This window comes from Helobdella robusta (genome assembly GCF_000326865.2).
Source record: "Helobdella robusta unplaced genomic scaffold HELROscaffold_46, whole genome shotgun sequence".
NCBI classification, from domain to species: domain Eukaryota; kingdom Metazoa; phylum Annelida; class Clitellata; order Rhynchobdellida; family Glossiphoniidae; genus Helobdella; species Helobdella robusta.
Window position 1 is genome coordinate 1,143,888 of NW_008705138.1, and position 12,709 is coordinate 1,156,596.

The following is a 12,709-nucleotide window of genomic DNA, read 5'->3' on the forward strand; positions in this document are numbered from 1 at the left end:
GTAGTCATTTCTATCCATACTAATATACATTGGAGCTTTGTCAGCTTTTCAGATAAGAATGTTGTTGTTATTTTTTAAAGCTGCTACTGCATCGATCAATTGTAAGAATCTTGCTTTTGAAATTACCTCACAAATTTTTGCTTTTTAGCTTTCAAGTCGTTTACAACGTTTGTGCTGAGTGTTTTACCGTTAGAAAAATACAAAAATTAAACAGGAAGCTAACTAACTCGGAGCATGCTATGATTTTCCTCAATAATTGCATTTCTGACAATCTTAATCCAATATATATTCAACTAAATAATACCAATGTTCTTCCAACAAAGAAACACATGATTAACTATAATTCTAATTAAGTTACAATCAAAGTCGCTATAAAAACAAAGACGGAACAATACTATATTATATATATATATATATATTTAAAAGTAAAGATATATATATATATATCTTTATATATATATATATATATATATATATATATATATATATATATTGGTAACAGACTGTTGTTAACGCAACATTTCAAAAATTCAACACTACTTTCAACATTGTTCAACTTTTTTATATTTCTTTTTAATTTATTAATTTCCGAGAAATTAGACATTTTATTGTTTTTTAAAAAATTTTTATTAAATAAATTTGCAAATAGCTATTTCGAGTTATAAATAACTCATCTTCAGTGCATTATATATAAGGTATGTAAGATATTGATATAAAGGAACAAGTAATTATTAATTTATATAAATTATTTAATTAAAACAGAAAACCAATAAAATAAACTTAATAACTATAAACAATATAAAACGCGATTTTTAAAAATTTTAACGGCAAGATTGTTTATATTATGGTTGTTAAGGTAAATATCAACGCTCAGCCGAGAAGCGCGAATTAATTCCGGGTTTGAGATGTGGTTTCTTTTGGAAAACAGTTTCTTCTAAATATCCCATGTAGAAGTTTGCAAACAACACTCCTAGAGGGGAGCCCATGGCTACACCATTAACCTGCTGATACGTTTTTCCATCAGGAGTGTAGAAAGGAGCTTCTTTTGTGCAGATTTGAAGTAACTGTTTTAGCAGACGAGGTTTAATTTTTAGTGGATTCATAGCACTATTATATACATAGTTTAAAATAATATCTATTGTGGCATCAACAGGAATGTTAGTGAAAAGAGATTCCACATCTATTGATGATATGATGCCTGATGATGATATAGTTTTTAGGATGTGAATAAATTCTGATGATGAAGAAATGCAATGTTCATTTGGAATATATGGAGTTAGAATGTTGTTGAGCCATTTTGCTACATTATATGTGACTGTTGGTATTTGACTAATTATTGGACGAAGTGGGTCGCCAGTTTTGTGAATTTTGACAGTACCATACATATAACCTGGTCTGTAGTCTCCAGTTATTAGCGGTATTTTATGGTCTGTTGATGATATTATATTCAATTGGAACATCATCAATAGTGACAACCCTAACAACAGCATCAACAACACCAACAACAACATCAACAACAACAACAACAGCATCAACAATAACAACAACAGTGCCAACACTGTAGATACCAACGCCACAACCCACAGCGCAAATATCACTTGCAAATGGAACATCATCACAAGAAGCAAGAAGAACCACAGCCATGATAATAATAATAATAACGTTAACAATAATAATAATAATAATAATAACGTTTTTAAATATTGTCAAAATAATATTAATAATATGTAGTTAATTAAATAAATTAATTCGCGCTTGGCTGAGCGTTGACATTTACCTTAACCATAATATAAACAATCTTGCCGTTAAAATTTTAAAAATCGCGTTTTATATTGTTTATAGTTATTAAATTTATTTTATTGGTTTTCTGTTTTAATTAAATAATTTATATAAATTCATAATTACTTGTTCCTTTTTATCATATATCTTACATACCTTATATATAATGCACTGAAGATGAGTTATTTATAACTCGAAATAGCTATTTGCAAATTTATTCAATGAAAATTTTTAAAAAACAATAAAATGTCTAATTTCTTGGAAATTAATAAATTAAAAAGAAATATAAAAAATTTGAACAATGTTGAAAGTAGTGTTGAATTTTTGAAATGCTGTGTTAACAACAGACTGTTACCAATATATATATATGCTGGTAAATGACTATAATTAATGCAGTAGTTTATAAAATCTACAGAATTTCTAGCATTGGATAGTTTTTTTTATTACATTTCTCAATATTTCGAAGCAAATTTTGTCGTCATTATTTATTTTATTAACGCCAGAATAATATATAGTTTTTCGATTTATTCTCGAGTGTATAGGACCTATTTCGATTTTTAAATCATCTTCAGCACCTGTTTTAGTTTATCTAGAGAATTTGTATAACCCAGTACTTGTTGTAGTTTATATAGGGAATTTGTATAACCCAGGGCTTTGTTCCTGTGATTTGCATTTATCATTATTATTGACTTCGTTAGTTTTATTATCTTCCTTATTGTTATTATTGACTGTTGATTTGATATGAATATATATATATAAATATATATATATATATATATATATATATATATATATATATATATATGGGTGAAAATAGTTGATCTGTCATCAGATACATCGACCAGTACGAGTACATAAAGTTCACCATCTTCAAACGAAGGCAAAAGTTGCATTTTTGGGAACACCTAACTCGTTTTAGAGACGCGTTTCGTCTCTCACGTGTTAAAACAACAGCTTAGTGCAATTCTTATCTAAATAGGTAATATCGCAACTAAGGTGTTTTTTAGGTAATTCACCAAGAAACATTTTAGTCGCTAGGGCTGTACTGTTTACTACGCCGAATAAAAAATTTGAAAAAATGAGTAAAAAGTATATCAGATATCAGATATATCATTAGATATATCGGCAAGTTTTTGTGTACACCTAACTTGATAGATCAACTATTTTCACACATACTTCTTACCAGGGCATTGAACCGGAACTGAACCGTAACCGAAAACCATTAATAACCGAAATTTTTCTCGGTACAAAACCGTAACCGAACTGAAATTTTGTTAGCTAGTTTAACCGAAAACCGTAACGAAATAAATAACGGTTCGATGCTAAAAATTTGAAAGAAAATATTTTTGTCAAATTTAGAAAAAAATATATTTAGATAATATTTCGTCTTTTAAAATTATATGTTAATTTTTCATCTTTAAAAATTTGTTATCTCTCTTTTCGTTTGTTTTTCCGACTGAGTTTGCCGATAATTTGAGTAAGAATTGCCACGTGGAGAGAAATCCAGTATAATCGGAGAAATTAGAGATCAAGTGCGATCATCTTCAAAATTTGAAGTACAAGCTATACAAGTGAGCCTAAAAGCATCTATTTTTGGATTAAAATTTATCCTCAGAGACTGCAGAAGTGGTTTCAATGAAAACATTTTAGAAGATATATTAATAATCAGAGGAAATTTTTATCTTTTTGAAACAATCTTATATTTATATTAGTGATTTTAAAATATCTTTGTAATGATTGTTTTAATTTGTTGAAAAAAAAATATTAGAAACTTTTTTTTTATACTGACAACATTTAAAAATCATTTTTGTTATTGATTTCTTATTATTCACAATCTAAAAATTAATTCAAATTGGCATTGTGGCGATAGTTGGATGTCCGTTACATGCGCTTAAAAAACTATGCTTGAAAAAATTAAGTTTCGGAGCGAAATCGAAAACCAAAAATAACCGATATTATTTCAGGAACGAAAACTGAACCGAAATTCGTTTTGCTGGTTGAACCGAAACCGTAAACCGAAACGAAAAAAATTACGGTTCGATGCCCTGCTTCCTACACCTTTTTTCAATTTTCTTTTATTCGGTAGAGTAAACAGTACGGCCCTAGCGATTAAAATGGGTTTGTGTAAATTACCTAAAATACACCTAAAATACAGCATCGATTTTACATATTTAGATAAGAATAGCACTAAGCTTCTGTCTTAACTCGGGCTATTGATGAGACCCTTAACATACCAAGGGGGTCCTTCAAAGACCCCAGAGAGTAGTTTTCCTTAACCCTGTCAAAAGTAACCAAACAAATCCCACCATGATTTTTCTATTCCTCCCGATTAGGGTAGCAATAAATATTCCATTGTTGTTTTTATTATACGTTATTTCAAAAACAGTAAAAAAAAATAAAAGAGCATTGGGGTCCCTGTAGGACCCCGCCTGGTACACTACGTTACCGATTGCGTTTTTGTTTTTTAACACTTATGGCTGAAATTGTAGACACATTTTAAAGGTTTCAGTATTAAAAAGTATTATTCTGCATTCTTACTGAATATTTGCTCATCTTACTTACTTTTAATTTGTCCTCCATTTGCAAAACTTCCGTTGAAAATTATTATTTTCTGTTTCAAATAAAGTTTATAATTTGCTGTAAAGATTTTGATAACATAAAATATAAACGTAAACGTTTGAAAATAAGAAAAATGGCTCGTAGACAAACTACAGATGAGATTCTCCGAATGTTAGATGAATGTGAAATCAGTGACAGTGACCCGGAAGATGTATTGGAACAATCTGATGAAGAATTTACACCAGCAGGAGATGCATCCGAATTGGAGGACAATCTTGAAGTAAATTCTGAATATAGTGACAGTGCTAGTGAAAATTCGGATACAAATTCGGATGAAGATGAATTCACAGCAAAATCAGATAGAGGATGGACAAGTTCTGTGCCACCATCATCTCGCCGTCGTCAATATAACATTGTCAAGGGATCACCCGGGCCAACACGCGCAATTAATGTTGCATCGACGATATCTGAAATTTTCAACTGGTTCTTTGACGACCGAATTGTGGATGCTATATGCACCTTCACCAATGCTGAAGCTTCTAGAGTTATTAATGATTTCAATGCAACTGCTGATTCGAATAAACAGAAAGCTTGGACAGATGTAGACCCTGTTGAAATAAAAGCATTTTTTGGTGTTCTGCTGATTGCTGGAGCTCTTCGCTGTAGAAAGGAAAATATTTCTGAAATGTGGACGACAGATGAAAATATTCGTCGTGCTGTTTTTACTGCTGCCATGGCACGAAACAGATTTGCACTCATCCTTCAATTTATCAGGTTTGACGACAAATTAACACGTGCTCAAAGGAGAACAACTGATAAACTTGCAGCTATTCGTGAAGTTTGGGATTGGTTTGTAATAAATTGCCAAACGCTTTTTACGCCATTTGAAAACATCACAGTAGACGAGCAGCTTGTAGCATTTCGAGGCAAATGTCCGATGAGGCAGTACATGAAATCAAAACCAGCAAAATATGGAATAAAAATATGGGTGGCCGCAGATGTGAAGACTTCATATTTGTACAACTTACAAGTCTACACTGGAAAGCTTCCAGGAAATGCACCAGAGAAAAATTTAGGACACCGCGTAGTATGTGACTTGGTGGAACCACTGTTTGGATCTGGAAGAGGTGTCACTACAGACAATTTTTTTACATCCGTGAAGACTGCAGAATTTTTGCTGCTGCAGAAGCATCACCATGACAGGAACATTGAGAGCTAAAAAAACTGATATTCCTGCAGTTATAGAAAATGCAAGAGGACGAGACATACTTTCATCAAAATTTATATTTTCTAACGGGGTAGCAGTAGTCAGCTATGTCCCAAAGAAAAACAAAACAGTCCGTTTACTCTCAACTCAATTTCTAGATAATTCAGTATCTTCTGAAAGTCACAGGAAGCCCAACATGATACTGGAATACAATAATACCAAGGGTGGAGTGGACAATGCAGATAAATTGATTAGAGAATATTCTTGTGCTAGACGAACCTCAAGATGGCCTCTAAGACTTTTCATGAATATGCTCGATATTGGTGCCCTGAATGCCTTCATAATTTGGATGTCGAAAAACAATGACTGGAATAGACATATGAAGAATATTAGATATCAATTTTTGTTATAATTAGGCAAAGAACTGACCAAACCCAACATTCTACGTAGGGCAACCAATCTAAATGGTCTCCACCTTCCAGTTGTCAAAGCAATTGAAGCTGCAGGAGTAGTTGTAGCACGCAACACTACAACCCAAAATATACCATCAGCATCAAGGCAGCAGCAGATCAAAAGGGGAAGATGTTCGTACTGTCCCAGAAACAAAGACAAAAAAGTTAACACAGTCTGTGGAGAATGTAAACGTTTTGTCTGTGAAACACACAGGAAGACAATCACCACTGTGACATGCGCCAAGGATTGCAGGGATAGCAACCAATGATTGATATATATAAATTTATAAATATAATATATACATACATAACATTTACCTATTTTTATTATAATAAATTTTTCATTATATTATTTTAAACGGATGAAAATTTTGAATAATCGATGAAAAGAAGAAAAATCAATTATGCTCAGAATACTTGTTTTACTAAAAAATATCTTAAAACACACAATAATCATCAAATAACTGAGAAATATCAAAAAATAATTGGGGTCCCTTGAGGACCCCAGCTTGGTAAACAATGTTGATGACATTGGCTTGGTATGTTAAGGGTTAAGGAACGAAACGCGTCTGGCCTAAAACGAGTTAGGAGTTCACAAAAATGCACTTTTGGTTGTGGTGGGAGATGGTGTAGACAAATCCAAAATTTTTACTCATACTTCTTTCTGACTCATTTTTTCAATAAATGTATTTATATATATATATATAATAATTATCATTATATATAATTTTTAATAGTAGTTATTATTGTTATTATATTAATAATTAACAACCAATAATAATAATATAAAAAGTAATAATAACATAAACATCTTTATTTTCACGAAAAAAAAGTGCAGAGTGGTAAAATACGTTTAAATTTATATCATAATTTGTTTCCGTCACAATAGATGATAACCATACAACAGTGTTTATCAACTCATCATTAAAAGAAATCGGCTTCGAACTTTTAAACAAGGATAGATTAAAATTATTATAAAAACCAATCGGCGATAATACAAAAGAGTCTACAGTTATTGATAAATTTTTATAACTGTTGTTTAAACAGCGGTACAAATTCAGAATGTTTATTTCTCTTGTATTGCCTGGATGATTCTAGGTTGGTCTCGCGGCGGACAGTTTACTCGATGAAGGATGGCGATGTCAGCTCGTAGGGTGTTAAATAGTTGTGATATCATCTGATTCGAAACATGCAATTAATAGACAATTGGCAAGAACGCATAATTTCAACCTGCTGGTGATCACGACTATTACAGCATCGAAAAGACTCGCCCGCAGTCAGGAACTTTTTATTTTGACTGACAATCTAAATTTTTGCCAATTTAACTTGTATTGTTCCGCACGATTTGTTGTCAAACAACTAACTAGAAAATTGCCAAAAGTTTTAACGGCTACTTTAAACAGGCCCTTATTACCAGACACAATTTCATCTACTCAAACAAATCTAAAACTAATATACTTCATCATCACATATTATGTAGTGGTCCAAGAGTGTGGAATGAATTGTTGAGGAAGGAATTTTAATTCAGGGCTTTTGGTCATTTCAGTTTCCAGCGATCGTTGAGGTCATTTTTAAAAACAGTTTAATAACAAATAAAAAGAAATTTGGAAATAAGTGCAGTCGGATTAGATATATGCTGGATCATCATGTATGGCTGATCAGAGTAGCGGGATTAAGCGTAGGCATATCTTGAAAACATGTCTGTTATTTTCTAATTCAAAGCGATAAGATTTCTTCGTTCTTTTGAAGTAAAATTAATGTAGCCATGACTGGCAAATGGCATTAGTAGACACTTTTAGTTTGTGCATTCAATAAATGAAAATGTTTTGCCAAGGTGCTATGGCCACAGAATGAAGGGCTGATTAATAATGAAGAATGAATAGAGATAGTGTAATGACGGGCAGTCACATGCAATGTGTGTGGTGCGTTGGTCCGGCATATTTACGTACGATGTGTGTTGTTGATACATCCAACAATCAATTAAGAAGAAATTACTATTACCGAAGTTGTTACTGACTTGGCTTCTTCAAAGGAACACAAGTTCCAGAATGAGTTAATTTATTTTTACTAACAACTGCCTAAAATTTAACTAAAATCGTAACAGAACAGTTGAAAAACGAAACTTTAGAAACGAAAAAACAGAGATCCTGTGTTTTATCCGGTCAACATATTTCGATTAGCGCAAAAGTAATTTCAGAAGCTTCTGCCAAAGGTTGATTTAGAAATTGTCATTGGCGTTTAGAACTTTTAAGTTGTCATCATGCGCAATTCGTTTGCTTATAGTTGTCAATAAAACTTGATTGCAAAATATTTTACAAAAATAATATTTTATTTTCTTCAGTCACATATAGAATAAAACTTTTGAAAAGTTCATGAAATACAGCAAATACTTTTGTTGGACAAAAAACGTTTCATAATTAATTGTTTTTTCGTGGAAAAAATAATTATTCATAATTATTTATTTTGCTCGAATAAAATAACCTCCGTTCATGCGACATTCTTGTTGCGAAAAACAGACACAACAGCATTTTTTCGAACGTTAACATTCGAGAAATTTTCATGAAGCCAAGTGTAGTGTTACTCGAATAAAAACAAAATAAATTTCATTATTTGCACCGACAACATCGATCACCACCAACATTAATGGACGATTGAAAAACGAAACAAACAATCAACTTGTTGTTGAAACTAATACATCTTTTTGAAGCTAAAATCTACCAAAAACCAAAGCTTTAAAATTAATTCTTAAACATTTCACAAATATTTACATATGTGACGCAATAAACAAAATTTTAAAAGCCTTTATATAGCGCCGATTTGCACTGCTGCTTCAGAAGCTCGGAGCTTGCTATATGTAGATTTTTTTGAAAGATTCAGTAAGAAACATTGTCTCACATTGAGAGGCAACTCATTTCAAACATCCGGAGTGGCATGACGGAAGACCGAATTAGCAAAATTGGATATGGCATTTGGAATAATTAGGAAGCATGTTGACGATCTGCGGAACGATCTGGCATGTTTATGGCGAGATATGAGGTCATTTAGATATGTTGGAGGATTTGATAATAATATTGTTGTAATTCTTTGATCTTGTAACTACCAACAACGACGTTATACCTTCAATAAACTCTAAATCTCCAACACCGTGTTGTAGCTTCCAACGATAGTCAAGCGTTTGTTTTTTTCCGTAGGTTCAAGATTTCAGATAGATGAACAACTACTTTAAACGCAAACGGACAGATCAGTGCAGAGAGTGGCTCACTAAAAACAAAGGTGAACAAATGAAATCTCTGTATCGTATAGCAAAAAAAGCAAAACGTACGAAAAAAAACATAGTTGGAGCCTCATGTATCAAAAACGACATAAATGAGATGGTTCTTGAGCAAGATGAAATCAAGCTACAGTGGAGAGAATACTTCAACCGTCTGTTAAATGAAACAAATCCCATCAACGCTTCACCCATCGAAGGTCTAATTCCAGACATCACTCTAGAGGAGCTTACAGAAGCTCTGAAAGCTATGAAGGATGGAAAGGCATAGGGCCCTCTGGACTCACAAATGACATTATCAAAGCCTCTGGTACTGCAGGTATTCAAACGTTACTACAACTTTGCCGTGAAGTTTGGAGAAATTGCTCAATGCCGACTAAAGCATGACAGTTCCGCTATACAAAGGCAAAGGTGATCCATTGAACTGTTCATCATATCGGGGTATACGTCTGTTAGAACACTTCCTGAAAATTGTCGCGAAAATCATTGAGAGAAGATTAACGTAGTGCATCACAATCGGAAATTATCAATTTGGTTTCCTAGCGGGGAAATCAACAATTGATGCAATTCACATCCTTCGGCAACTGCAAGAGAAGTACCTCGCAAAGCACCAACAACTATCACACATTTTTGTAGACCTTGAAAAAGCATTTGATCTAGTTTCCCGTGAAGCAATCAGGTGGAGTCTACGTCGACAATCCATTCCAGAATATCTTGTTCAACTTGTGATGGAAATGTCTACAAATATAAGGACTCTCGTCAGCACAACGGCTGGAAACACAAATGCATTTGACATCGGCGTTGGAGTTCACCAAGGCTCGATTCTCAGTTCACTGTTATTTATAACTGTGATGAAAAAAATTACAAAACCGATACGCACTGATGACATTTGGAATCTAATATGTGCTGATGATATCGTTTTAACAGCCACGTCTGAGCAGAATGCAGCACAGATGTTTGAAGATTGGAACACCAGACTCGCCGATCATGGATTCAAAGTCAACATCAGCAAAACCAAAACAAAGAACACTGGTAAACCCATCCAATCCACAGCTACTGAACGATGGCCTTGTTCAGTCTTTAAAGCTGGTGTAGGTAACAATTCAATCAAATGTCAGCAGTGTAACCAGTGGTGTCACAAACGTTTTTTTAAAAATAATTGGTACTTTATCTAAAGTGTCCAATTTTGTTTGTCCTGCTTGCATCAATCCACAACAACAAATTCGAAGTAGCAATGTTTTTGAAGCCATTAAGGTAGAGAAATTCACATCGTTTCAATATCTAGGGGATGTTCTGGATTGTACTGGAATAGAATAAATGGCATCTCCTTGCCTCTGTATTGATGAGAAACATGGCTAATGACAACCAAACTGGAACAACAACTTCACCGAACCGATATGAAAATGCTCCGATGGATGCAACGAAATAGTCTGAATGACCACATCAAATCTACCGAAATCCTGCGTCGTGCTGGTTTAGATGATATAAAGGACGAATGCCGGCAACACGTCTGCGGTGGTTTGGTCATGTCAAACGAAGTGGAAACAGTGCCATAACTTCTCTAGCAGATGCTGAAGTACCTGGCAAACGTCCCAAAGGCCGTCCAAAAATGTCCTGGTCGCAAACAATCGAGCAAGACATGAAAGCTCTAAATTTAAATGAAATGGATACAACTGATCAATCAATCAATTGAAATGTATACAGCGCGTTTTTCATTGTATTCAATGGTGCTATCCAAACGACGTGCACAAGTGCACGCGCAATTAAACGCATCATACTGCCCATATGATAACCTTGGACATATGGCATAGACTGGTTTCGAACCCGATGACTTGAACATCATCGACCAACACTCTAACCATTACAACATAGCCGCGGTGAAGTTAAGTTCAATAAATACAGTGAAAATTTTTTTTAATTGTACCTCTTCTAAAAGTGTTACTGCGTTTCTATTACAGATTATTGTAGTTGTCATGGATACAGTAGTCCAATTTGACGTTAATGCATGTGTAATATGTCGAGACTCCGAAGGTACTGACATTAAATTGGCTGAAGTGAAGACGGAGGGTAGATCAAATTTGATAGATTACAGCTGTAAACGCAAAGATGTTGATTTATTCAATTACTTGTCAAGTAATCAACCTGTCATTAAGGTGCATGAGAAATGTCGAAGAAATTACACGTATATACCTACTGAAAAAATAAAACGCACATTGGACGCAAATGAGGAAACAGTAGCTAAAAAATTTCTTAGATCCGGTTTTGAAAAATTTAATTGGAAAAAAAATTGTTTTTTATGTGCACAACCTGCAGCTGTTGATGTTAAAAATCCGAAAAAAAAAGGATATAATTTGTCAGGCCAAAACTGATACCATACATTCAACAATTCAGAGAGTATGCAGGGAAAGACAAGATAAATGGGCATTTGAAGTGAGTGGCCGGATTGAGACGAGTGGTGACTTGCATGCAGCAGATGCAGTTTATCACAAGAACTGTTATAGAAAATTTGTGACACCACCTCAAAAAGTTAAACCTGTCGGTCGCCCTCCACACGAAAATGCAGCTGAAATATTCAATATGATTTGTAATAATTTTGAAAATTCAGATTCCGAACTCCTAACAGTCGATAATCTCATTGAAGAGATGACACTTTTGTGTGATGATCCATCTGATGTTTATTCATCGCGTTATATGAAAAGCAAACTATATGAAAGATATGGGGACGACCTATTCATTGCTGATTTCAGTAACCGCAAAAATGTCATTCGTGTGGCCGCATGCAAAAATTGTTATGGAGAACAATGTGACAACAGCGAACAATTAACAACTTCTCAAGCATATGACACTGATTTTCTGGAAGATATTGATGTAGGCGTATATGATGAAGAGAACACAACACTTGGATATGATGAAAATACAATTTATTTCGATGATGTAACATGGTTGAATGAAGAAATCGTTGAAACTGGAGTATATTTTGATATGTAATAAAATAATTGTTAATTGTGTTGTTTTCAATAATATTGATTTTTTATTATTCAGAACAATCACAACATTACCACAAATTTAAATATAGAACACAAATGTATGAATCGATCAATGGTTCAATTTCAATGTAATGTATATATGTGTAGCGGCCATTTTGAATTTTTGTCAATAAAAAATTTTCCTGACTCCCGTGTCAATTCCTGTCATTTTCCCCATTAATTACAAGTGATAAGCTTTCTAAAAATACCAAATTTATAAAAGTGGGAATTTGTTCATGTAATTAATTTTTATCTGACTAACTATTTGACCAGAGCAATTTCAATCATTATTAAAATAATTTTCCAAGATTAAATGATGAACAGACTGTTTTAACGATCCTAACGTTGGCAAATTTTTAACATGCATTGGTAAAATATCCCATAGGCGACTCGACACATGAAAAACTGAATAAATTAT

At 33.2% G+C, this 12,709-nt stretch overlaps 1 protein-coding gene across 1 annotated transcript; it reads left to right on the top strand.

Moving 5' to 3' along the window:
- Positions 1-8,959: 8,959 nt before the first annotated feature.
- On the top strand, positions 8,960-12,253 carry HELRODRAFT_178217 (hypothetical protein; the record flags this gene model as incomplete). The annotated part of the gene is made up of 3 exons (XM_009026338.1): positions 8,960-9,033; positions 11,202-11,418; positions 11,579-12,253. The coding sequence occupies 3 exons, from the start codon at positions 8,960-8,962 to the stop codon at positions 12,251-12,253; spliced, it is 966 nt and encodes a 321-aa protein (XP_009024586.1).
- Positions 12,254-12,709: the final 456 nt, after the last annotated feature.